At 42.5% G+C, this 27,176-nt stretch overlaps 1 protein-coding gene across 1 annotated transcript in view; it reads left to right on the top strand.

Annotated features, from left to right (window-relative positions):
• LOC149450859 (hydroperoxide isomerase ALOXE3-like) overlaps positions 1 to 27,176 on the top strand; it is a 56,306-nt gene that overhangs the window by 510 nt on the left and 28,620 nt on the right. Inside the window, exons 2-7 of the mRNA XM_089691359.1 lie at positions 4,490 to 4,688; positions 9,834 to 9,915; positions 11,356 to 11,484; positions 20,052 to 20,155; positions 22,999 to 23,171; positions 25,744 to 25,887. Coding sequence (XP_089547485.1) covers positions 4,490 to 4,688; positions 9,834 to 9,915; positions 11,356 to 11,484; positions 20,052 to 20,155; positions 22,999 to 23,171; positions 25,744 to 25,887 — 831 coding nt within the window. The remainder of the gene's footprint in view (positions 1 to 4,489; positions 4,689 to 9,833; positions 9,916 to 11,355; positions 11,485 to 20,051; positions 20,156 to 22,998; positions 23,172 to 25,743; positions 25,888 to 27,176) is intronic.

Raw genomic sequence — 27,176 nt, 5'->3', positions numbered from 1 at the left:
AGGTTTGTAGTTCTACAATCTTCAAACTGTGGGGGTCTTTGTTGCAGAAGGGTTATAAAGTAATTGTGTGCAGGAGTATTAATAATTATGTAATATAAAATATTGCAATGATTATTGAAACTACTACAACTTGGGTTTTTAACTACTAGACTACCTCTTCCAAAGCTTTCTTGCAATGGCACTAGTACTGGTGGGAGGATTTAGAATTTACACTAAGGCCCTGAGATGCTTAAAAAGGCTGGTGAGCTATTGTGGACAGATTGGTCACCTGGAAAATTAAAGCTGAAATACAGACAAACTTTATTGGGGCATTAGCTAGGTACCCATAAGGTACCTCTACAGATGTCTTGCCTGCTGGTGGCTGCTGCTTCTTTCTTGGAACATGTTAACTACATGTAGCCTCCAAAGCTAACAGTTGGGGGTGGAGCACAACAATGACTAGTTACTCCTGTGCAGCTCCTCCATGCGGAAAACTTCTTGTATTCTTTTTAAAGAATAGAAGTTGTTCTGTGAATGGATAAGGGCAGAATGTCATTTTCATACACTTCTTATCCAATCAAAGAACACTCTTTTATTTGAAAAGAACCCATGCTGATCAGTCCTTCAGCCCTGACTGTCGGTTTCATCTCCAGAACTTCAGCAGTGACATTGTTGTCAGAAACTGTATATTTGTAACATGTTTCATGTAAGAAGCAGCAGCTATTAGCAGGGCACATATTAGAGGGACCTTATTGGTACCTAGCTAAAGTTTGTTGCCCACACTTCAAAGTTAAAAATTTCAAAAGTAATTCCCTGCAGTGCTGTCCCCTATTCAAGGGCAACTTTTAACCACCTGCTATCTGTCTTTGATTTAGGCATATTATAAATATCAGTGACAATACTGTCATGGTTGACACTGCTAAGTGCCATAGAGAGGTCACCATGGGGCCCCATCAAATTTTTTTCACCCACCCAGGCCATTCTAAATACCTTTTGGGTTGCTGGTTGTCAGGTTACTGACTGTGTCACTGTACACGTTTCAGGGGGTGTCAATATGTGACTGACTGTACGGTGCCACTGCAGACATATTTTTGCTTGTGTTAGCAGGGTACTGTCAGGGCACACCACAATTTCTGCATTGTGGATGCATTTTTGATGTGCTTCATTGCATTTTTCACCGCTTATTTTCTTCATCTCAGTTCAGGACATGTACGTTCATAAAAACATTTTTATTTTTTTCACACAAATATAGCTTTCCTTTGGTGGTATTTAATCAGCACTGAGTTTTTCATATTTTGCTAAATAAACAAATCCCAGAAACTTTGAAGAAAAACCCCACATATTTCTTCGTTTCTGGTATAACATCTTGCAAATAACATTAGGTCAAAATGTATTCTGCTACATTTCTTTGGTGAAAATACCCTAAACTAGTATACATTATTTAGTCTGTAGGAAAGTTAGATCTATAGATATATATACCATGGTTTGTGGACTCTATCAATGTACTGACAGTCAATCTCCTCATTTCTTGAGGCACAAAAATGCCAGGATAGTACAAATACCCCTGAAATTACCCATTTTTGGAGAATACAGTCCAAGGTCTTTAGTAAGAGGCATGGTGAGTTTTTTGAAGTTGTAACTTTGTTACAATTTTTTTTGAAAATGAAGAAACTTCCAAATTTGTTTTACACTGTCACTAATCCACTACAGCATTATTATATAACTGGTGTGGCAGTGATAAGGGATACTGACTGGTGACAGTATGTAAAAATAATCACACTTTTGTTTCACTTTTTTCAACACACTGGGACCAGAGCAATACAATGTTACCATAGTAGCATTGAACTACTCTAGGCCAGTGTTTCTCAACCTTTTTTCAGTCTAGGCACTCTTTAAAATTATGGACAGTCCCGAGCAGAGCTGTGAATAAGGGGGTACCACCTGTCCTGTACGGGGCCCAGGTAGCTGGGTGAATCGGCTGGGGGGGGGGGGGGGCAACTACTGGAACCAATCCCCTGTATGGCTCTCTGCAGCAGCTGGAAGATTGTTTCTTCTCCTTTCCCTCATGCCAGGTTTCAGCTTCTGCAGAGATAGCCATATTGGGGATCGGTTCCAGTAATTGCCTCCTGCCACACCCATCACCCTCCCTGTGCACTCTACTTTTCCCCCTGCTGTCCAGGCCCCCCTGTGTGCCCCCACAGTGCTGCTGGCTTCCCCTCCTCTATTTGCTGTTGGCAGCTGCAAGTACACAATAGGATCCTTCAGGATAGAGAGTGGGAGGAAGGTCCGGTAAATGTCACATTTACCAGCCCATTTCCTGAATGAACATAATGAGTGATCAGTACCAATTACTCACTGTGCTCATTCATAGCTGAAGCATTGTAAACTGGAATTTTTTTTTGGGGGGGGGGAGGGGGACTGTCAGGTTGGCTGTATGGGGCCCTATGGTTTCTAAGAGCAGCCTTGTTCCCAAAGTACCCTTTAAAATTATGGGCAGTCTTGAGGCACCCCATTCTAAATGTGAAACTGTTCTAAAAGCTTTTTATAACACAACAAAATTCACACCTGTAGGTCACCCAACATTAGAGTATATTTATTCTTCCAAAGCAAATACATCTTTGCACACTGGTACTGACTAGTATTCCGATGTTTCTCTTCTCCCTCTGTTTTTCTCCATCACTGAGCTAATGTGATCCCAGCACTGATGGAGAGGGGTGGGGGGGGGGGGGCAAAGTAGGATGCTGTGCAGGCAGCTGACATTCTCCTTGTCAATTGATGTCATTGGTTGTCAGGATGTCAGCAGCTAGAAGGTTGCACAATGAAAACCTGTGGCTGTGTAGCTAAAAGGCTGGCTTGTTCCACTCACTGGCCTATATACATGTTTTGGGCAATTTTTAGACATTTTTGCAAAGGTATTCCTGAAGAAACCTCAAGGCACCCTGGTTGAGAGTGTGCTCTAAGCAATCATAATGTGAAAACAAAACTAAAATTCCTGATCACTTGCAAATACCAATGTATTTCATAGATATTTGCAACCATTGTTAATGAATGAAACTGATTCATTCAGTCTTTTGTTGTGATTAGCTGTGAGCATGATACAGATGGGCTATGATTGGCCCTGTCTGTACCATGTGACTGTGTTGACCAATCACTGCTAACACAATTGTATACAATGGATGGCATGAAAGGAAGCCATCCATTGTATACAATTGTCATGTGATCTGATTGCCAGTGTCATGTGACCAATGGGCCGGTGTAGTAATCGGTTATCGGCTGTGTCCTGTGGACGCAGCTGGTGACATCACACTGCTGCGCGGCCCCGCAGCCGTGTGAGCGGGACCTACTGATAGGACGTTGTATGACACCAACTCAGGAGGAGGCTGTATGGGAAGGTATTAACTACTTCCTGTCTGGCCCATGTACATAAACAGCCGGACGGGAGCAGTGCTGAAGCGGGTTGTCTTTTATAAACGGCGCCCCCATTAACTGCCTGTGCACGCTCCCTGGGAATGTACAGCACTGCGATCAGGTCTCCACTGTGTCCTCAGGAAACAGCGGAATACCGATCGCTGTATGGGACCTCTGAGGTCCCGATTCATGTGATCCCTGATTTGCCAATCGGTGATCACATGAATAGTAGTAAGCAAGATGTCACATGCTACAAGGCTATTCACAACAGCCTTGTACCATGTAACAACTAATGACTCCTGTATGACAGTCTGAACAAGTTTCAAACCCATTTACTATGTGATGCACAAGCCCCATAAAGTAAACACAACTTCCTTTACCTTTCCTGACTGAGCCAAATCCTTCATTTGAGTCTCACGTGCTCCACCTCCCAGATACTGCAGCTTACTGTGGGAAGATCTCAGGAACAGAGGCAGTGCTGCCAATCGAGAGAAGTGGGCAGGAGTAAGTGTGATCCAGTGCTGACTGACAAACGCGTTTTTAAATCAGGAGTGACAATGCTAAAAGCTATGCCCCTGCAACATTTTTTTTTTTTTCATCCCACTATAGTGTAATCCAGGACAGCCCGTATGAGATTGGCAGCATTGTTGCAGCATCATTGCCACCCCATCAGAGGAAGCTGCATTAAGTAGACTACACTGAAGGATCAACAGACATTTGCAGGACTGTCAATGGGGCAACATGGCTCTATTTAAATATTTGGCTCTGATGGGCAGTTTGTTGTCTAATCTGAAACCTCATCCGATAAAAGTGGAAGTTGGGGTTGCTGATCAAATGTGTATAGTAAGTTATTGGTGACAGCATTCTGGGTATAAGAGCAAACCAGTAAGAATTTTCCTCAGCCATATTGTATCTTTATTCTTGTATCTTCATGATACTGACACTTTGTCAAATGTTCAGTACAAAACATATCTTAATTGATCTTTAATCTGCTTTACTGAGTAATTTTATCTCTACCAGCATGCTCTTTGAATTATCCATGACTCGTGTTTGGATTTGTAGTGTGTTCAGACCACTTAGATTCCACTTCTGGCTTTTCCAGGTGACAGAGTTTAATATCGCTGAAAATAAAGACCTTGGAGAACTCCTGCTGATTAGGATCTACATGGAGCGCTACCTGAATTTCATTCTGGATCCCTGGTACTGCAGCTATGTTACTGTGACCTGCCCCAAAGGCCAGCTCTACCGATTCCCATTGCATCAGTGGATATTAAAATCTGTGGAGATCCCAGAGGGGAAGGGTGAGATGACTTTATCATTCCTATTCTATTGAATTCCTACTATATATACCTATTCTATATACTTAAATTTCTATGAGGCAGATGTGAACTATTACCAAACATTAATGTTATGAATTTAATTGTGGAGATCCTTAAATCACACCCCCCCAAATATGCTCCCTGAAAAAGTATATTAATTTATTAATCTCTCTAGCAGCCCATAGCAGAATATGCGCAGAATACAAGTACTTTCAAGTATTCATACTGTAGCGCTTACCTCCCCCCCCCCCGCCGCCTCAGAAGCTGCTGGTGATAATAGCTTCTCTGCTCTGCCAGGACTCTAAGCTGCTTGGTCTCCACAGACACCTATTTATAGGCTGAAGGCCTTTCACACCTTTGTAATTAGCCACTTGCCTACTGGGCACTTTTACCCCCTTCCTGCCCAGGCCAATCTTCAGCTTTCAGCGCTGTTGCACTTTGGGTAGTGTGGCATGATCACGCAATTGTCACTCAAACATATTTTGTATAATGTTTTTGAGACAAATAGAGCTTTCTTTTGGCAGCATTTAATCACCACTGCGTCTCTTATATTTTGCTAAACAAACCTGCAATTTTGAAAAGTTTTTCCTTAGTGTCTGTTATAAAATTTTAGTAAGCTACCACTCTATAATGGTACACAAAAAATGGGACACAGCAACTGGATAGTACAGGTGTTTTAAGGCAAAGTGGTGCATGAATCAATAAGACAGAACCGGTTTAAAGATACAAACTAAACAAATAACCCGTGCTATTCTATACCAAACAATTTGTGCCAACTGCACAAATATTGTATTAAAGAATGCTGCTCAAAAGTGAAATACAGTTCTACATAATTGCTAATAAACACAACACATTACAAAATAAAGTCCCTATGTCTAGTGCTATGTGCTCTGAAAAAATATCCAAAATCCTTGAAAGAAATATCAATCACGTTAGTGCTCCCTCCCCTGTGCATTCCTCACTCACCAGACAGTGGACTACTAGCTTTATGGGCTTAAAAGCCAAAAGCGTTTTTTTTTTTTTTTTGGTGTGATGTGATCATGTTTCCAGGAGTACCAGACCCATGGTTATAATATGAAAGGTTCACTCCGTTAATGTATTCCATTTACTAAGATACCAAAGGGAAGCAAAAGGAACACTAATAGTATAATGTCATGCCATTTATTAGCTATGAATAACTAACTATATATATTACACTCACATTCCAAAAATAACAAATCGCCTTGTAATATGTTATCCTTGGATAGCCTCAACAAAGGTAATGCAGTGGGCTAAAGATGGTTCTGGAGAGCAGCTGGTTCACGTGCGCTCCACTCACGGGACGTGGCGCCACTCCAAACAGCCGGAAATTGCATCAACGCATTTTGCCCCTCATAGACCATAATCTCTGGTTCTTGTCTTTATCTCATTCCTAAGAACCTCCCATTCTGGTGTCCCACTTCCTACTATATACTTCCTGAAGGGTGTACTGGCTTCAAAACCTATAATGTAATATTGCATTTCCTACACCTAACCATTGCTGAGTACATCACATTACATAAACATTTAGGTTTTTTTATGATAAAAATATGAATTTAATCTTATTTAATTTTTTTATGTGTAATAATAAAAATACCCCCAAAAATATGCATTCTGACAGTCAATAAGGGTCACCCCAAACACATGCTCCAGGTGAACTTAGATTTGAATGGTTTCCTGTTCAACTGGTAAAATATATCAATTTCTACATTTAACCTTTTGGGAATCAAAGTATCTAATTTTTGAATCCATCTATTTTCATTCTGTGATGTTGAATTTTTTTAAATCACCCCCTCTCCAAAAGGGCTCTACCTTGTCAATCCCACAGAATTTTAAAAGTTTAGGGTCCTTAATATGAAAGTTTCTAAAATGATTAGATAAGCTATGATGCCTGAATCCTGTTTGATGTTTTCAATATGTGATGTATTCACTCAAATGCACTCAGTTTCCTTGTTGTTGTTCTCCCCACATATTGCAATTTACAAGGACATTCTAAAAGGCAGGTCACATGGGTGCTCGCACATGTACTAAATATGTGTTGATTAGCAATTGTTAGGTTTAAAGATTCAGCACTAGATATGAATATTGGATCATAAAATAACTGAACTGTGGTAATGCTAATCTGAATAACTGGTGCAAACTGTTAATAGTAAGGGCATCAACTACAGGTCCTCATGTGCACACTACACATACAATCCCAATAGTGGGTGGGGTGTATGCATTCCTGACAAAAGGAAACCCTTGGAGGTGGCCATAAAGTGCTGCCACCTAATTGTCAGTGTTAGTCAGCTATTGCTGGGGCCTGTCTGTAAGGTGGTGAATGTGTAACACCCTTGCTATAATGTCAGTTGCAAGATGTTAAAACCAACACTATGGCAGTGTCCTGTAAATTCAGTGGCACTCACATTCTGCAGAGCAGCCCCATGGACCTTATATACTGAATCACAAGACTTTGCTGGGGAGCAGTGTATCAAAGGACTACTTTTCCCAGAAGTGCTAGCATGTGGGCGGGGGCAGATATATACCAAAGCCTGGGAGACTGGACAGGAAGTGAGATGGGAGAGAGCTGGAAAGCATAAGCCGAATGAGAGTTGTACTGACTGCTGGAGAACCAGACCAGGCCGCAGAGAGGGGAGAAGCAAGGACTTTTCCGCCTTGTTCAGCAAGACCGTCTACTAGCAGGTGACCCGGAGAACAGTGGCTGGACGGAATGCTGCATGTGAAGCTGGAGAACCTGTGGGGGGGCCCCCATCCGCCAAGAGACACAACCAGGACGTGCTGAAAGCTACTGATTGGGGGTGAGTCCAATACACCGGTTAAGCAAGAGAACACTGACAGCCTCCTCATACCTGCTACTTTACCTGCACACAGTTGTGCACATTGCATTCAGTTAACATGTGTTGCGTCCTAGTTCCCATAGCCACTACTGTTGAACACATTTGCAGTACAGTCAGATCATCAGAGCTGACCTTCTGCAGGCCATACCACATCAGTGCTCCCTGAACCATTGGCCTATCCTCTTAAAGGAATTTCTATCACCATTGGCATTGGCCACCGCATCCCAGAATGGAGTTGCCCTTTTGCTAACAAGCCCATTTGCCAGTTTAACACTTTGCTTAAAAGCTGCTCTTTTCCCAGCGTATTAAAGGAGACAACACGTGTCAAAGGGAAAGGTCTTGTCCTTTCTTCTCTCCCTTTGTATCAATCCAATCAGGAACTATCACCTAAATCCCTGCCTACTTGTGCACTAACTGGGCCCCAGCGAGCGTGCAAACAAGTCCTCACTGCACTTAAAGGGACATTGACTACCCTGGTCAAAGAGCTCTTGCCTCAGATTTAAACTGTCGTCAGACTGAGGGCCCAATCGAGCTAGTCCCATTATTGCTAGATCGTATTGCTCATTGGGGATGCCACCACCTCTGGTCGAAGGCATTGGGTTAATTTCTGAAAAGCAGGCCTGCTAACATTGATTAAACTGCTTTGTGTTACTTCTTTGCTTAGAGTTGCCAAGAGTAATTATTGCCATTCCAAGTATCAATACCAATTTGTATTGTTCACATTGAAGTTTAATATAAACCTCATATCAGTTTACTCCAATCTGTGTGTTTACTTCTGCTTACTCTGGTTAAAGGAATCTTGTGGTGTCGGCAGGGGTTGAGCTTTTAGAGAGGGATCCGTAATGACAGGGAGCCCAAAAATAACTCTGACTCCTAAGGGGGTAGTGCTACATGTTCTGCTGTCCCTCTAAGGCTGTACTCAATGGATGGCTGTTCAGCTGTAAGGGGAGTCTCTATTACCATTAACTGTAGGCAGTAAGGGGTGGGGGGGTAAGCTCAGTAGTTCCACTCGCCACTCCCGGTATGCAACAGATCTGGTCCCATTATACTCGGCAATCAGTTGTCCTAGAAGGCTCAGTTGTCAGGATCAGGTCCTCGCAAGTAGTCTTTCAGCTCTAGTCCTCACTGATTTAGGCACACACAGCAACTGGTTCCCCCAGCTCTGGTCTCCAACAGCAAGAAACACTCAAAGCTGTCAGTGGGAGCGCAGACCCAGACAGCAACAGGTATGCATTTCCTGACTCTCAACACTGTACTTCTGATCGCTCTCAGAATGCCTGCAAAAAAGTTCTTCTTTGTTTGCAAAGAGTCCAACCCCAATAGCTTCCATTGTACAGCACCTCTTTAGGACTACATCTCCAAGTGTCCTGTGCCTGGCTGCATCACCTCCGGAAGGGGGGAATAAAAGCGCAATATGCATGCACACAGCGGGCGACACCCAGCTACAAAACTTTTTCTTACTTTTTTTTTTTTTTTTTTTTTTTAATAGTTTTGCACATGCATTATCCATTCCAGACCCCTGCAAAGTATGCCTGGGCTTTATTTTGCTTTAACTGTTTAAGCACCTCCCAATGTTAGTGCAATCCAGCCTCATCCACCCCTCAGTATGGTGCACTATGTATGCTTCTATTATTTCTGTTCCATAGTTCAGCCTTTGCTCCCTCCCATAATGGGTACAATTTATTGAAATGGACTGCCAAAAAGGTACACAGATAAAAAACAATTAGTAACCACCACTAATAGCGAAAGGCCATCTGCTATTTGTCTCAGCAATGGACAGCTTTTCTATCAAGGGTTTTTCACACATGTGCAGATAAAGCAGAGCCTGGCTTTGGGACTTTTGGAAAATAGGCTTTGTGGCTCTCAGTATACCGTACCCAAACATCTTGGAGAATGGTGGAGACAGGTAAGTGTAAGAATTGGAGGTTTGCTGGAGGGAAGGGGGGCATTTGTAAGATAACTTTACTATAACTACTGTTTTTATTATTCTAGTATATTTGTAGTTCAGTCCATGACATTGTATTAGTTTAACACAACCAGTTACACAATCTTTATTGTAATAACTGCACCAGACTTAGAACATCTAATGCCAAGCTGCTAAGGGTTACAGTGAAATTTTGATAATTGTGTATCGGATTCTGTAGAGTACAAACATTAATAGCATTATAGAGTTCAGTGTTCACTGGGATTGGCTGTTTGGTACCCATATTGGATTGATGTGTTACATAGTGGTGTAGTAGTAAATGTGAATGCATAACTTGTTCTGTTTTAGGTGTTGTGATAACGAAGAATACACACCCTGTTATCAAGCAACAAAGAAAATTAGAACTGGAGATGAATAGAGATACATACAAGTGAGTGGTTGGCACATGCATCCTATCTCTGTATGGTGGGAGGGGGTTGTCCACTATAGGATGTTGTTTGCATTGTTCATCAATAGCCCTGCCCATCCTTCAGCACACAGAAGGTGGTTGACAGCCTTTGCTATATATGTTTCCCTATGAGATTCTGTAGAGGGGGTGTACCCATTGAAGTAACTAGCCTCAGCTGATGCACATGAAACCAATCATTCGGTCTTCTCTGAAGCCTTCTAAAACATAGATCAAAGACCATTTCTCAGCTCCATCATGATGGGACAGGGATCTGATGTCACACATTGCACCGCACAGGCAAGAGCTGAGTGTAATCTGAGACCTGAGTGGAGGGAAAGGACACCCCCTCTACACAGCCTCATAGGGAAACCTGCACAGCTGAGGCTGTCAATTATCTATGTCTGGGGGGCAGGACTATCTCCAGAAATGTTGTGGTGTGGGGATAACCTGTCAGAATTGACTAATGCAGATAGCAGATGAAAGAGAGGGGACAGAAATCACATTTGGTGCTATGGATTGAGGCTAGTACACGCTAAAGAGGAGTATACTGTTCCTTTTTTCATTTATAGAGATTTACAACCATTTTTTAAAATGCCTATTTTCACTTTTTTCAACCTCTTGCTAAATTCTTGTGTACTGTATATGCACTCAAATCAGTCATGGCTGTAGAGCATTTCTCTTGCTCCACAATCCCATTTCTATGACTAAGCCCCAGAGGCGGGGCAAAATGTGTCAATGGACGTAGCTTAGGAAGCTGAGGCAACTTCTCATTACACACTGAGCTGTTGGTGTGTGGACCTTCACAATGTAAAGTTTTAACTGGAACACGTTCCCATTAAAACATTTCAAATAGAAAAGTGATCTCATCTCTCAATTTTCTTTAACAGATAATTACATATCTGCCAGTGCATTGTGAAAAGTGACTTTCAGTTAGTGCAAAGCTGCTATAAAGCTAATGAATTCTGTAGCAGCAATATTTTCATTAGACTAATGCCTGACTTTTTGTTTTAGGATACATTATGGAAAAGTTGAAATTCCTATCGGGTTTTTATTTCTGCCTGTGACCCCACTGGACAGATTTCCCCTTTACTGTTTTTGTCTCTTTGACATCCATGAAACCATAAAATGGGACAGTGGTAGCTATAAAACATTAGTCTGAAGATCCGACCTAACTCAACCCAATCTACTAAACTGTGTTTTTGTTTCTGTCCTCTTTGGAGAGATATTTTGTCTTGCCAGTCCCAATGGGGAGACAGGCAATAATAAAAACCTGACAGAGGCTCCAACACTTCCACGTTCTATCCAAAACAAAATGGAAATTCTGTCTGGAGGTGGACTTTAAACCTGTCATTTTATAACCGCTGTGACTAAACACTGACTTGGTTCTAGTAGCTGGACCTTTAATAATAATCTATTCTGTAGGTGGAAAGTTTATGCAGAAGGTGCCCCTCACTGCATTGATCTAGCCAATGATGATCCTCAGAATCTGCCTCCTAATGAACAGTTCTCCTTCCTGAAGCGCGCCAGTTTTACGTTTACATCATATTCCACGTATGTATCAAACATCTACTGATCTGCTAGAAACCCTAGACATTAAATATTAACATTGATGGGTAGTTGACTTTCCCAAAGCGCAGATAAAGCAAATACCATGGGTATGATAAGGCAATATAAGCTACAGTTTTTAGAAAACATGACAATATTGTTACCTAGTACCTTATTTTCTACAGTACATACTGTGGTCATGTGATCTTATTTAACTTGCTACACATTGCACTTTGAGATCAGTGGGTAAAGCAATCTGGAAACCTTTTGACGCATCCAGCAGATTTCACTGAAGGAAATTCCCTGTTTTCCCATGCCTGCACAGAGCCAACACTTTGCAGTCATATGGGGGCCTGTCTTTGCTTAATTCACTCCTGAATCGTGATTAACCACTTCCCAACCGCCTTATAGATGATATACTGCTACAGGGCGGCACAGCTGCGTAAAATCACATATGTACGTGATTTTGAATCTCCGGGTAGGGGGCGCAAGCGAAGCACAGAGATGCAAAGCAGTGTGATTACAATGAAGCACAGACAAGTAAAACGGCACACAGTTAACCCTCTGATCGCCCCTCATGCTAACCCCTTCCTGCCCAGTGCCCTTAGTACAGTCAGTGCTTTTTTTTTATCACTGATCACTATTGGTTTCACTGGGGATGTCAGTGACAGTTAGTTCCTCCCAGTGTCAGAGCCTGCTGCAGTCCCGCTATAAGTCACTGATCACTGCCATTACTAGTAAAAATAGAAGAGAAAAATTCAATATCTATACCACCATTTGTAATTGCTAACATCACGTAAACCATTATAATTTTATATGTATTGGGATTTTTTTTTTTTTTCCCAAAGACATGTAGCAGAATACATTTTGGCCTAAATTTGATTTTTTTACTGGACATGTTTAGCAAAAAGTCAAATTTTTTTTCTCAATTGTCTATTATAGCACAAAAATGCAGAGGTGATCAAATACCACCAAAAAGCTCAATTTGTGGGGATGATGTAAATTTCATTTGGGTGCAGTGTTGCATGACTGCGCAATTGTCAGTTAAAGTAACACAGCGCCGTAACGCAAAAAATGGCCTGGCCAGGAAGGGGGGTAAATCCTCAGGAGGGCAAGATAATCATTCTTGTAGAGTTTTGTTTTCATGCTCTGCATTCATTCATGCATCAGACATATTTCTGCGGATACTCCAACAAATACCGTATATATCAATGCTTTTATTCTAACCCAGAAAACGTAGTTATTTAATATCCATGAATTTCATATGTAGCAGTGACCCCGAAGGAGCTGTTGGAAATAACGGATTCCCCCTTTACTGTTCAGAGGCTGCCTGCCCCATTTCCAGTCCCAAAAGGACAATGACAAAATTGGGTTCCAGTTTAAAGGTGTTTTTATGGTTTACTGCAGGTCTTGAACAAAGTGCAGGGAGGAGGGTTGAGGGTGCAGGATAACTAAGGCACTCACAAAACGTGGACCGCTATCTTGTTCCAGAAGTATTGGATCCTGTAGTAGCAGCCTTAAAAATAATGCTGATAGGGTTACAGATTTACTGGCTGTCCTCTCTTCTATGTCACAATCCTTCAGCAATACCTTCTGGTGTGTCACCCTCAAGACGTACTTGCATACCTGGAGCTACAGTTAAAAGGGCCTCCATCTCTCCAGCCAAGCTTCCACATGCAAGTTTCCTTCAGGCCCTCAGCCCAAACTACCTGCTGAGGCCTAGTAGCATTAGTTTCAATAGAACACCCCCCTCCCCCCTCCCAGGGGGGAAGTCGCAGGGAGAAGAGACTGATCAAATCCTCCCCAGCCACGCCTTCTGGGTCAATAACCCCAATGATTGATCTTCCCACTCTATTGCTGGAATATTCCAGCAGCAGACAAGCAATCAGCCACCAGGTTTTGGGAAAATCTGAGCAGACCTGAAAAATTAATTGCAGCTCAGCTGGCTTGAGCTGAGCCATAAATATAGCCAGCTCAGGACAGGGGTGCTACACATATACTACAAATCAAATATAGTAACTCACCAGCATATTTATAAATGTATATTCTTTTTAATACATAGCAGACTTCAAATCTCCAACTGAAAGTTGGCCATGATCCTGATAGTTACTGTACAGTTCTGTCAATTGTGACAAGGTTTAGCACAAAGCTGACTTCAGTCAGAATCAACATTCAAGTTGATTGCATGACTACAGCTAAACAATGTTCAATATAAATGCATGGAGGGATTTAGAGTGAGTTTACACCAATTTTCTGGGGTTGCCTGCATGTTATGCATGGTAGCAATTCATAGCGTTATGGCTCATTTTCCTGGCACCAATATGGTATCATACATGTGGTAGTATCCCTGCCTACTTCCTCACACAGGACCAGTGTAAAGCTATAAAGAATTAATACCTACATGACAGCCCATTCCCTTTTTTTCCTCATGGAACTCACAGCCAGTGTGAAGAGAAGAAACCCTTATCTGCCACCCTGGTGGTTTTCCATGCAGGTTCAGCCTCTTGTAGCACAGTCCCTGACCTCGGAATGCTAAAAGCTCTGATAAATGCAGGGAACCCCCTCTGACAAACATAGCTCTGGCTACACCCAACATTTCACCCCAAAAGAACAAACGTGCTCTCATTGTTTGGAGCCTGCCTTTCAGAAGTGAGTGGATCCATAGAACTGTGATACAACATTTCCAAGACTAGTATGTTTTCTAGTTTTTTGCAATTTATCTGTGAATGTCCATGTCCAGTGTGCATTCTAGTGGCCATTGTGGAAGAAAAGTTGGGTGTTTACATTCAAGGGAATGATGCATAAAGATTCACATGGAACATGGTTGCTATCTTTGGTTTGGGCAACTACTCCGCCGTTGGCCATCTTGGAGTTGGGCAAGACTACCTCTTTGCCCATTTCCAAGATGGCTTCAAGGCAGACAGAAGCTCTGCTACCCACTATTCATAGTTGCAAAGGATTGCTGTGAGCCTGTGTGAAGTTTCCATAGCCAGGTTATTGTGAATAACTTAAGCTACAATCCAGTACTGTTACTACCAACAACATACATCCTCCCACACCAGAGAGCAGGCCAACTTCAGTTGGCAAGGAGGAACAGAGGGTAAGCTGGTACTTTATGTTCAATCTTTGCCCCTGCTGACTCTTTTCCTTTAAGGCAGGTAAGTTTACTAGTGGAGAAGCTCAAAATGAGCCATGGATACTTTCTGGCTTTTGTGCGCATCAAAGATAACTAATGTTCCCATCCTTTCAGCAATTTCTTTGCCTTGCTATTGGACCCATGCACTACCAATCTGGGGTCCTGTCCCTCATCCTCTCATCAGCACCTCTTATATAAGAATGCTGGACCCAGTACTAACTGTATTGCCTTCCTGAAACATTCTCATGGTAGGATCCTTACATGATCCCCTGTTGGGGAACAATTGCCGCAGGCTCTATCGAGCAACCTGGCATGGTTCTCCAGATATTCCATTAATTTGGATGGGTGAAGAACCTTCATAGATCACTGGAACTGACCCACCTTGGGAATATTTGAATGGTCCTACTCACAGCTAAAGCAAGAGTGCTGTGCCTCATTGATAACTTTGCATTCAAGCTGTCTGGACCAGGAGGAATCTGGATCTCTACTTTTGTATGAAGCTAAGAACTGAGGGTAACCTCATGTAAGGCAATTTACCCTGGGCCTTTACAGGCCTTTATTCTTCAGGGGACAAGTTGACTCCTCAAACAGGACATCCTTATTCAATTCTTTGGTCTGCCTCCAGTTCAGCATACCATCATCCAACCCCATGGTCTAGCATTTAGGTTCTATCCCATCCAGAAAAGATGCACTCTACTAAATCTATGAATGCTTCCTGAGCCTTTGGCTCAGACAACTTTTTCAGATTGGTAAGGCTGCCACCTAGGCGTCTATCCTCACTTTCCCTGTGCTCCACCTGGGGCTTGAGGTGGTTGCAGCCAGATTGGTGCACTTGCTACAGGTGCATTTGGGTGCTGTCCATGGTGCTTTTTTCATCTGCGCTGGCACTTTTGGAGCAGCCTTTCAGAGAATGCCCCTTGTGGAGGTGGTACACTCCAGGGGCCTGTCCTAGGGATTTGGATGTTGGAGCAGATGGAGAGGGTATTGCAGATGGTGCTCAATTGTTCTACCAGGTGGACATTTTGCCTCATCTGAGGCTAGCTTCTAGTATAAGAACCCTTGGGCATGCTCTTTGAGCTGCAAGCAGTTGACAGCTTCACTGTGCCATTACATCAAGAGCCTGTGGGCATTTGTTTGCCTATCCCATATTGGGTTTGCTTTTACCAACTTTAGGTGAAGTACTCCTTCAATACATCCAGATAAAAGAAAACTTGCAAACAGTCATTTAGCTAGCCATAACAGCTATACCTAGTTCTTTAGAAGCCAGCTATACCTAGTTCTTTAGAAGCCGTCAATGGTATAAGGCTCCAGCACACAAGAGCCTTGTGGTTCCTAAGTTAATTCTAAGGGCCTGCTATATGGCTGGGCTGCAGCCACCTGAAGTAAGTGCTGCACAAAAAGAAAATTGGACCTGGAGAAAGTACAGAGAAGTGCAATCAAACTGATAAGAGGCATGGAGGAGCTCAGCTATGTGGAAAGATTAGAGGAGCTGAATTCTCGAAGAGATTATGGGGGGACATGAACATGTATAAATGAATCAGTGGTTCATATAGTGAACTAGGTGGAGTTATTCACCTTGAGGTTATCAGAGGACAAGGGGGCACTCTTTACGTCTAGAGGAAAATAAATGTAATTTCCAAATATGGAAAGGTTTCTTCACCGTAAGAGCTGTGAAAATGTGGAATAGACTCGTAGAGCTGGTTCTGGCCTGCTCAGTGGATTGCTTTAAAGGTCTGGATTCTTTCTTTGATACATGGATATTCCCTGGATCAACTTAGAATATAACTGGTTACTAACATTTATAGGCAAACTGCCTCTCGGGGAATCGGGAAGGAATTTTTTCCCCTGCAGGAGCAAATTGGATGATACTTTTTCTAACTTTTTTGCCTTCCTCTGGATCAACTGTGGGTGTATCTATCTGGATTTTTGTCTTTTTTTTTTTTTTCAGCCAGACTAACTATGTAACTATGTTCCACCAGCAGCATCTGGACATCATGGACATGTTAAGCAGAGATGACAGCCAATGGGCATGACCGTCAATCAGGTCCTTTTGGCATGTTCTTTCAGCATACTGATAGACTTAGTAGTACTCACTAAAGCTGTCTTTGGCGGAAAGGTGGTGGCTTAATCACTTTCTCATAAGACAGGATTTGCTTAAGCTTCCCACCCTAGTAGCTAGTTATTGGTCTTTCACATGTATTCTGCCATGTTGGCGCCAGGAAAATAGAAATCTGTATCAAATACTTACCATAATTTTCCTTTGCTAAACCCACCCAGTTTGTTCTTGGTGATGGGCAGAGAATGGACTGTTGTGTGGGCATTCACTCTTTTTAGCTTTGCACTTGTCCTGTGGGCAGAAGTAGGTGGGGCTAATACCACATGTATGCTTCCATAGATTGGCTAGGAAAGGAAAATTATGGTAACATTTGATACAACTTTCAGTTTTCTTGTGTGGGTAGTATGAACTAGCCAATTTTTGCTTCCAAGACTGAAGTGAACCCTGCTTTCTTATTTGCTAAACTAAGTCAACATTCACTTTGAAAAGTGAATCATAGTCGCTTTCACTTGCAAAACAAGTATATGGACCAGAGGAAACTAAAATAAAGACAACCTTGTAGTAGAGGAAAAGCGGTATCTTCTGGAAAGACGGTGAGGCTGATTTACAAAAAACAAAATAAAAAATTGCAAGAATATTTTGCGTGTGAATGTTGGGTAGGTGCAGCGTGCTGCAACTGCAGTAAACGCGCAAAGGCCTGGAGTGCAGTAACTGATTTATTGAAGAACTTGCAACAGTACAACAACTGGCTGGTAAGTTTAACCAGCCTGGAACTTGGTCAATGCAGCAGAGAGTCAGCTGTAGTGGGTCCAAACAGAAGACATCCCAAGGGGGGTGGAATGCGACCTGGCAGGTCCAACCCAAAAGGGAGTTTGCAGAAGTGCTGACATAGGCCCTGAGCTTTCCCTACTCCCTGCAATCAGTGTTTACAGATCGGTATGCTCTCCCTACACTGATTCACAAATACATGCCAAAACCCAGGGGCAGGGACTTAAAAAGACTCTGCATGACCCAAGATGGCCACCAGTGTCACTTGAAGGCAGTGTAGCCAATCAAAATGCTGCTCAATGGAAGCATAGAGAAACCAAATTTCCCTTAACTTCCCCTCCAGGTGCAGTACCGCTCCAAAACGAGCAACACCTCCAGTGGAGAAAACTACATGCATATGTGAGCAAACTTGTTCAAACATTAACTCACATGCGCAATTTTAATCCTTGAACTTGTCAAATTTATCACACTGATTTTTAATGTTAGCGGTGTGGTCCTAGTTTGCTGAATGTGTTAAATATCCAATTGTTAGGTTAAGCCACTGCTCTGCTAGGGAAATCCAGCCAATGTCCACTCTTCTTATGGCATGTACACCACATATCCATGACGTTGGCGGGTCCAGCATAAAGATCAAATCATGAAAAAAAATCCACGCAGTTTAATGGCAAACATGGAGGTTTATCATCGATCGCATGCCTCTCATAAGCGGTTATCACATGGTGCTTAAAAGTGTTTCACAGAACGAGTGCTTAAAGAAGAATTCCAGGTATGGACCAATGTCATTTTGTTAAAATATCCATACCTAGAATTCTTTAATCGTAAGGCTGATTTCATGATTTCAAATTCCCAGCTTGCTAAATAACAAATATCCAATAAGGGAACTTCATTTGTCATTCCATCATGCATCTTTAAAATTACAGTAATTTCTAGGAATAGAACTATAAGAATATATGAGAAAAATAAACTACATTTTAAAATGTCATGAGACCGCAACACAACATCACATCTGAATAAGTGATCAATTTTATCCACTCCAGTGCCAACGTATGATTTCATGCATCACTAACACCACCCATACCAGTTGTAACCTACACATCGCCAGCTGCATGATGACTGTAGGCTTTGGTGTTCCACCGCATCTGTGACTTGGTTTAAAGTGGCCATAACTTTAAGAACCACTGTCCTAGAACTTTTTTTGCTGCAAGACAGGGTTAGATAAGACCGATACAACAGTTTACAAAATAAGTATTTTGGAGTGTAGTTGAGTCTGTAAATGTGGTTAAAATACAGTTTGGTGCTCCTCACTGAGGAATTTTAAGGTCATAACTAGAGATGAGCGAATCGAACATGACGAAGTGGAATTCGTTCCGGAGATTTGGAAAAATTCTATTCGCGACGAATCCGAAGATTAGCAAACTTCGGATGCACAAATCGAATTTTCCCAAAAATGGCGGCGACATGTGTGGCGACGGAGAAAATGGACAGAGAAGATGGGGCGGGGATCTCTGGGAAGGCGCGCAGACAAGGCGCGCTGACCCATAATGCATTCATGACATGTGATCGCATTAGCCAATCAGCAGCCAGCCAGCACTGTGTAATGGCGGTAATATTTTTTGGGTGATTAGTGCATTCCAGTGACATAAACGTACAGTTTCCAGCCAATGGCAAGCTGCAATTGACCGATTGTGCTAAATCGTTGACAAACGCTGGGACGTTCAGTGTTGTGCGCATTAAGGCAGACACCAAAGGGCAGCACAGACCTGTTATTACTCGCTCAAGCATGGCTGAACAAAACCAGTCTCTACCACAAATTGGACCCAGACCTGCCCCGTAATCTGTCATGGGCCCCTGTACCGCCTCCTCGTGCTGCTGCCAGGTCCAGAGTGTCATGGGTCCCTGTACGGCCTCCCATTGCTGCTGTCTCCATCGCCACACTCTGCCATGTGCCACTTTCAGGTCTCCTCACACTGCTGGTGGGTTCCATTTTGTCATAGGGTGCTGTATGGCCTCCCATTGCTGCTGCCTCCACCGCCACACTGTGGCTCCACACTCTGGTTTTGGCCCCGTGACTGCCCAAATGAGTGAAGTGTGCGGTGATTCTAAGATCGACGGCACTCATCTGCATGTCATACTGACTGACAGTATTATTTCTCTTCCCCAGCAGACTCCAAGGGCATTTAAATTAAAGGTACAGTGTTCTGCACTAATATAAAGGCTCTCTGAAGCCTAGAAACACCCTTTTTATAAGTTAAATTCGCAGCGAATATATTCGGCTCGAAGCGAATTTATTTGGCGAATTCGGCAAATCAGCCGAACCGAATTTTTGAATAATTCGCTCATCTCTAGTCATAACCAGCCAAACAATCTTTTTGCCCAAGGCAAGGGTTCCTCTTAATTTCCCTGGTGTACAAGCCTCAGAATGGCTGTTACATGCCATGGTTGGTTGATTGGCTGTAGTTTTGTGGTCTAGTAGTTCTGACCCTTCAGATAAAAGATTTGTAGGGAAAGGCTGGACATCATGTGGCATTGCCTAGGTACAGACTTCTGTGCACCAGCATTATCAATCCATAATGAAGGTATTAATAATCATTGTCCTATTTCTTCTTCTCTTAGTGGCTTAGAAGCAAAGCTGAATGGATATGCCATCAACACTGATTCATGGCATATTCTGGAAGACATCAAACTAGTGTCTTCCCTGCGAAGATCACAATATTCAGGTGTGTATAATCTGCATCTCAAATTCCGTTATGCTATGTGAAAATTAATTCAATAACTCAGTCTGTAAATACTATCTATTTAACACCCTCCTAGTTTGCTACGGGGAGCTCTAGTTCCAATTGCTAGTTAGAGGCTGAGTAGCAGCCTGGGTGTGATGGCTGTCAAGGTCAAATTTGGGTCAGAGCGGAGAGGCTCTGCAGACCAGTTTTCTGGAATGTTTTTCAGGGGTTGGGCTTGGTTCCAGTGAAGGGAACTCTTAAGGCATCAGCATACCAAGACATAGCTGCAAAGGTTAGGCCAACTCAATACTGAACCCTATGGACTAAGACTGGGATACCATTAAAGTTCGTGTGTGTGTAAAGGCAGGTGTCCCAATACTGTTGGCAATATAGTGTATTCATCTTCACCTTTTGAGCCGCCTAAAAACCCTGTTTAGCTGACAGGAGCCCTCTCCACTCTATCCAAAACTAACCTGAGAAAAAATTTGCCTTTAGTTACACTTTAAGCCACTTGTACACTTGACTACTCTCTGTAGCTGCTCCTTTTAAAAAAAATCTTAGTGGTTGTACAGGCTGAAGGTTTTTTACATTAATACATTTTCTGCATTAAAGTAAAAGACCTGTGTGCAGAACTGCCCTTCCTCCCAGCCGCCTTTGCACTTACCTTAACTCAGTCTTGAGCTGTGCCCAAGAGCAGTGTCTCTCTCCTCTTTCCTCACAGGACATTAGGGCAGTAGCTAGAGCCATTGGCTCCCACTGCTATAAGTCACAGCCAGTAAGTAGAGAGTGTGGGGCGGGGAAGTGCTATGCTGTGTTTCAATGGGGACAAAAAAAACGCACATCAGGAGTGAGCCTGAACAAGTTGTTGGTTATGTGTTATAGAAGACACTGGTAGTGATAGCAGAATTCAGGCTTTACTTGTGTGGCTTAAGTTACAAACATACAGAGCACATTGCAGCAGACATATATCACAGACAGATTACTTCCTGAAGAGATGATAGAGAAGAGGAACAAACAAGTTTTCAGATATACACAACTAGTAACCTTTAGTGTACAAAGCCTTTGCACAGAGCAGGTAAGTATGACATGTTTGTTATTAAAAAAATTAGGTTTATAATCGCATTAAAGGAAATCTATAGTCACAACATGCACTTTCATTTTATAATATCAGGATTGTAATACAAACAGTTAAATTGGAGGGAGGAAAGCCAAAGTGGATAGTGTGACAAGGGACCTGCGAGACAAACTGCGCTCACTCCCAGGAAAATATCACCTGTCATTTAAATAGCTGTGATGAGCCCAATAAGGCTCTCCACCAGCTAAGCAATTTTCAGAGCCTGATTAGGATTGTGTGAGTGATAAAAAAAGAACCATAAAATCCTAAAAATGAGGCTGAGAAATGAATTCAGGAGTTCAACATACATCTAACTCTAAAAATATACAAACCGTGAAACAATATGGCTATAATCAGGCTTTTTTTCTAAGACTAGGTGCAGAAACTTTCCCCTTTTGAGTCACTTCTGCCCCCCCCCCCCCCCAACCTCCAAGCACCAAAAGACTTGGTTCCACCCCTTACCCGCCTCCAAGCAACGAAAGACTGCAATGCAACAATAGATTCCCTCCAGTGACAATAGATCCCCCAGCAGCCAGCATCAATAGACCCTCCAACACCCCCTGCCATTACATACATTCAGTCCTGGAGGTGCCGGAACTGTGTTCCACAGCAGTCATGCTGAAAAAGTCCTGGATATAATGTCTAAAAGTGGGTAGCCTAGATTAAAAAAACAATCCAAAAGTTGCTATAACTAAGAGGGTGCTGCTGCTGAGCTGCGTGGGTGCTGCAAACCTGTGTAAAATGAGAAAGGAGAGAACGCACACCCCATAGTGTAGCATGCATAAGGGAGTTTAATGGACAAAATAATAATTTTGGTCTGCACTCCAATCTCTTGACAGTTAAATTGGACAATCCAATATAAGATTACTTGAAAAATCCTTTCATATTGTGAGTGGTGCCTATCAGCTGGCAATCTTTCCAGAACTTCCAGGATTCCCTGCATGCTTTGCAGCTTCTCTAATGTTAAAATAGAAATTCTAAGGACTACAAATCCCATGGTACCTTGCTGCCTGCAAGCAGTGATTCCTGTTTTGATTCCTCCTCATGAAACTCCTCCCATCAGCACCTCTGTAGTTCAGAAGGCAGGCTCTGTGAAATGTGTGACACATGCTTACTCACAGGGCATAGGGAATGTGTCATAGAATTCAAGGAAGTAAATGTGTGGGAGCATATACTTCACAAAGTAAGTTTACAAACTTCAAGATCCTTCAGCTTAACCACTTAACCTCCAGAGGAGGTCGCTCTCGCTCTCGCTCTCGCTCTCCCTCTCTCCCCATTGTACACAGATCTGACCCAACAAGGTGTCCTGCATTTACCGTATATTTTGCTCCATAAGACACACTTGGGGGGGAAATGTCTGTGTTTTTATGGAGCGGCCAGGCCAGTATTCCCACCGCTGTTGTATGTCCGCAGTCTCTGGTCATCTCCTGTACCGTGTCCGCAGTCTCTGGTCATCTCCTGTACCGTGTCCGCATTTGTTCATAGTTTTTTTTTTTTTTTTTTTTGTTAAACTATAGTCTGGCCCTCCAATGGTTTGAGGGACAGTGAACTGGCCCCCTGTTTAAAAAGTTTGAGGACCCCTGCTTTAGCAGTATTTCTGCTCTAGGGCGGCGGGAAAACGGTTAATAGAGGTATGCAAGAAATAACTGGAATTCAATGTAGAAATGAATATCTGATTTTACATTTTGACCATAGATATGCCTTAATTTTTACAATTCTTATATTTCAGATATAGTGAGTAAGATATGGAAGGAGGATTCTTTCTTCGGAAGCCAATATCTAAATGGGATTAACCCCACACTGATAAAGAAATGTGTTAAAGTTCCAGGGAACTTCCCAGTTACTGACCACATGGTGGCTCCATTCTTGGGGGCTTGCACAAACCTAGAGGGAGAACTCCAGGTGAAGTTATTATCTGGTGTGGAGCTCTGGATGTAATTATGAAATAAACTTTTTTTTCTTTTTTTTAAGTCCGCAAACGTGCAACTATATCGAAAAAACCCGTAAGTGTCCGCAAAAAAGTGCAAGTGCAAAACACCACACGAAAAACGTGCACTTAGGGGTGTCTTTGTCCTACCCCCAAAAGGGTTGGACCGTTCGCCTGATCCCCCGGGGCACGAAGCTCCTGACAGGGACAAGGTTCCCGTTTGGTCCTCCTGGCCAAAAGGCCTGGTGGACCACCGTTCCTTATGCCCAGCCGAAGCCGGACATCCAGTACTAGGCGAGGGGGTTCTCCCGAAGAGAAAACCCCCTAGGGATCAGGGGAGGAAGGAACCGTATGGCCACACATCCTCCCCCTAGACTTCAGGTTAGGCCCGAGGACCCACACCCTCCATCCGTGAAAACACACACATAAGGCAAAGAAAAAGTGACAAACGTGGGAGTGATAATAAATAAATAAATAAGAAAAGTAAAGTAAGAAAAAATAATAAAAATGGTACCGTGCCGAAATGTGCACAGACCAGGCCCTGAGGCCCGTAGCAAAAATTGCCCTGGACTTAGCCAAAAGGCCTGGTCCTTAGGGCGCTGTGCAAAAAGATGTGTAAAAACAGTGGCCAAGTGTCATCTTCACACCGTGGGGTCCCACACCCAAGTGTTACTAGTGACACCCCTGAGCGCGTCTCCTCAGGGGGCACTGAGTTTGCGGACTTTTTGCCTCCCCAGCCCCTGGCCAGACCAAGGTAGCATGTTCAGATCAGGAGGTACTGGGTCTTTCCGGTCTCCCCAGAGGAATTACTCCCAAGGCCCCAGAACGAATCATGGCGCTCCCTGGTTTCTGTCCCTCCGGTACTAGCCTTCCGGACCCCCATCATACCAGTGAGGGTACTATACAACAACCATCCCCGTAAACTAGAATGGTCGGGAGCACCCCCACTGGACACTGATAAGAACAGATACTACACTTGATCTTAGCCAAAAGGTAATTATGAAATAAACTGGTATTAAATTGTATGTATAGCCAACATTTTTTTATTTGGATACAGTAAAGTTTTGAAACCCTTTGTTTTGCCATCTGTGTCCCTTTTGGGGAGATTTCCATTCACTTCCTGTCTCAGATACAAAATGAAGTGAGAAGAAACCTGAATCTTCAGAAGTTCTAATCGATATGTATTCTATCCAAAAGAAAATGTTTTAGCTTTACATACGCTTTAACCTCCCTAGCAGTCTGATTATGTCCATATTTCTGTACTCAAAGCGGTACCTTTTTTTTTTTTGTTGTTTTTTTTTTTTTATTGTAGGCCTGTAATTTTTAGGAATAACTCACTGAAATCTGTCTGAACGAGTCTAGTAAACATCCCGGGTATGTTACAATCTGAAACCCAAAATCATAAATTATAATTTAATAAATATAATTAATTCAATAATGTAATCAAACCAAAAACACAAACTTGAAATATAGCGCCAAGTTTGCACATCACTGAGCAAAGTTGCAAAATCGTTTTCAGTGTCTGACTAATTTCCCCACGAATCATTATCGCTCAATTCTGCAAGTGGTTCTGATTTACTATCGCTGTTCTCTATCTGGTCTAAAACCGATTTTGACCTAAAGGGATGCTTTTTGGACGCCATGGACATTTCTGTTCCAGGCAGAAAGAACAGTAAAAATGCAGGCAGGACAAAGCACTAGGGACAAAATGTATGTGAAATGGTTTGATACAATGTTTTACTATGTGATTTTAGTGTCACTTTTTGTCACTTTAAAATTTCCTGCCGTACGTCCTGATGTTGCAGGGGACGAAACCCAGAAGATAGATGCCGGCATCCGCCTGAGGACATTGTTGGGGACACTGCAGGAGGGACATCGCAGGAGCGCAGGACAAGGTAAGTGAACAGATCCCGGAGCAGCGCCGCATGATAAGCCCGAGTATAGCTTGGGGTTACTGCTTGTGGTACTGAAAGTTTACCCCGAGCTACACTCGGGAATACCGCCAGGGAGGTTACAGCAGGGCTACATTGCATCTGACCATTACAAACCAAAAACAAATTCATTTTCAATATTCAAAGCAAACTTACCCATCCATCCATGTGTCCATGCTTTATTTTGCTGAACAATCACTTGGAAAACACCCCCTAACATTTCTGGCCATGACCATCTTGAGTAAGGGCAGATTCATGTAGCATTTACTTCCTGGAATCTATCTGCCCTTAGCTCAGGCATGGAGGCAGGAGAGTGTGCTTAGCTAAGAAAACCCCCCTCCATCCCTCCTGAAGGATCCTGGGATGTATGACATAATTTGCATAGGTCTGGAAACCAGGAAGTAACTGAAGAAATGTAAAAGGTTTAAAAGAAGTAAATGATATAATTTCCTATTTAATGCTAGCAGCATAAGGGTTAAGTCAATGGTGATTGAGAGTAACGTTCCCCTTTAAATTAGCTCAGTGGTTTGATCCTACGTAACAAAATAATTTGCTTTTGTGCATGACTAGACTAAATTAAATCTTCATTGCAGATTTCATATTTGTTACCTTTCAGAATGGTCACATTTTCCTGGCAGATTATGAAGCTCTCCAGGGTGTTCCTGCTAATACCATCAATGGAAAACAACAATACATAGCAGCTCCAATGTGTCTACTGTGGAAGAATCCTCAGGATAAGCTTGTCCCAATTGCCATCCAGGTATTTTCACTTAGTTATTTATATCCATAACTGCATTTCTGCAATATTAAATTTGTACATAATTAAACTTTAAAATTGTAACTTTAAAAAAGATCTATAGCTTTAAGCCTTGTACCCATCACTAGAATGTTAGAAAAAACGCATTTGTAGTGATATCCGATAATCTGATCATTAGTACACAGCTTTCAAAAGCCAATCAGAACAGTTCATGTGAAAACATCAGAAGGGACAAACATGAAAATTTTTCTCATAATATAACTAATTTTTTTTTTTTCCTGTAATTAGTATAGTACAGTTGTGTTCAAAATGGCAGTCGGACATCGCTAACCTGATCACTGTTTTTGGTAGAAATGATATTTCTACATGGCAAATTTACTAGCAGGTGTAGTAGAGTAATAGAAACCCAACAGTCATGACATGCATGCTGCTGATTCTGTGTAATTGAATCACTAATTGAAAGGGGCTTGTTCAAAATAATAGCAGTGTGGAGTTCTATTAGTGAGGTCATTCATTCTTTGAAAAACAGGTGGCAATTATTGCCCTTATTTAAGGAAGGCAGCAAATGTTGTAGAAATGTTGCGGTTACAGTGCATTTCTCTCAAATTCTGAGGAAAATGGGTCGGTCTAGACATTGTTCAGAAGAACAGCGTACCTGGATTAAAAAGTTGATTGGAGAGGGGTAAACGTAACAAGAAGTGCAGAAAATGATAGGCTGCTCAGCTAAAATGATCGCATATGCTTTAAAATGGCAACCAAAACCTGAAAGATGTAGAATAAACCAAAAAACTACCATTCGAATGGATAGAAGAATAGCCAAAATGGCAAGGACTCGGCCAACAATCCGCTCCAGGAAGATCAAAGAAGGTGTAAAGTTACCTGTGAGTACTGTTACAATTAGATGCCTATGTGAAGCCAAGCTGTCTGCAAGAAGCCCCCGCAAAGTCCCACTGTTGAAAAAAACGTGCTGAAGAGGTTACAATTTGCCAAAGAACACATTGACTGGCCTAAAGAGAAATGGTGCAACATTTTGTGGACTGATGAAAGTAAGATTGTTCTTTTTGGATCTAGTGGCCGGAGACAGTTTGTCAGATGACCCCCAAACACTGAATTCAAGCCACAGTACACAGTGAAGACAGTGAAGCATGGTTGCGCAAGCATGATATGGGGATGTTTCTCATACTATGGTGTTCGGCCTATTTATTGCATACCAGGGATCATGGATCAGTTTGAATACATCAGAATACTTGAAGAGGCCATGCTGAAGAGGAAATGCCCTTGAAATTGGTGTT

The sequence above is a fragment of the Staurois parvus genome, unplaced genomic scaffold (genome assembly GCF_062004578.1).
Source record: "Staurois parvus isolate SC_StPar_1 unplaced genomic scaffold, SC_StPar_1.0 ptg000562l, whole genome shotgun sequence".
In the NCBI taxonomy this organism is placed as follows: Eukaryota; Metazoa; Chordata; class Amphibia; order Anura; family Ranidae; genus Staurois; species Staurois parvus.
The sequence above is the reverse complement of the archived record's forward strand: the minus strand, read 5'-3'. Positions and strand labels throughout refer to the sequence as shown.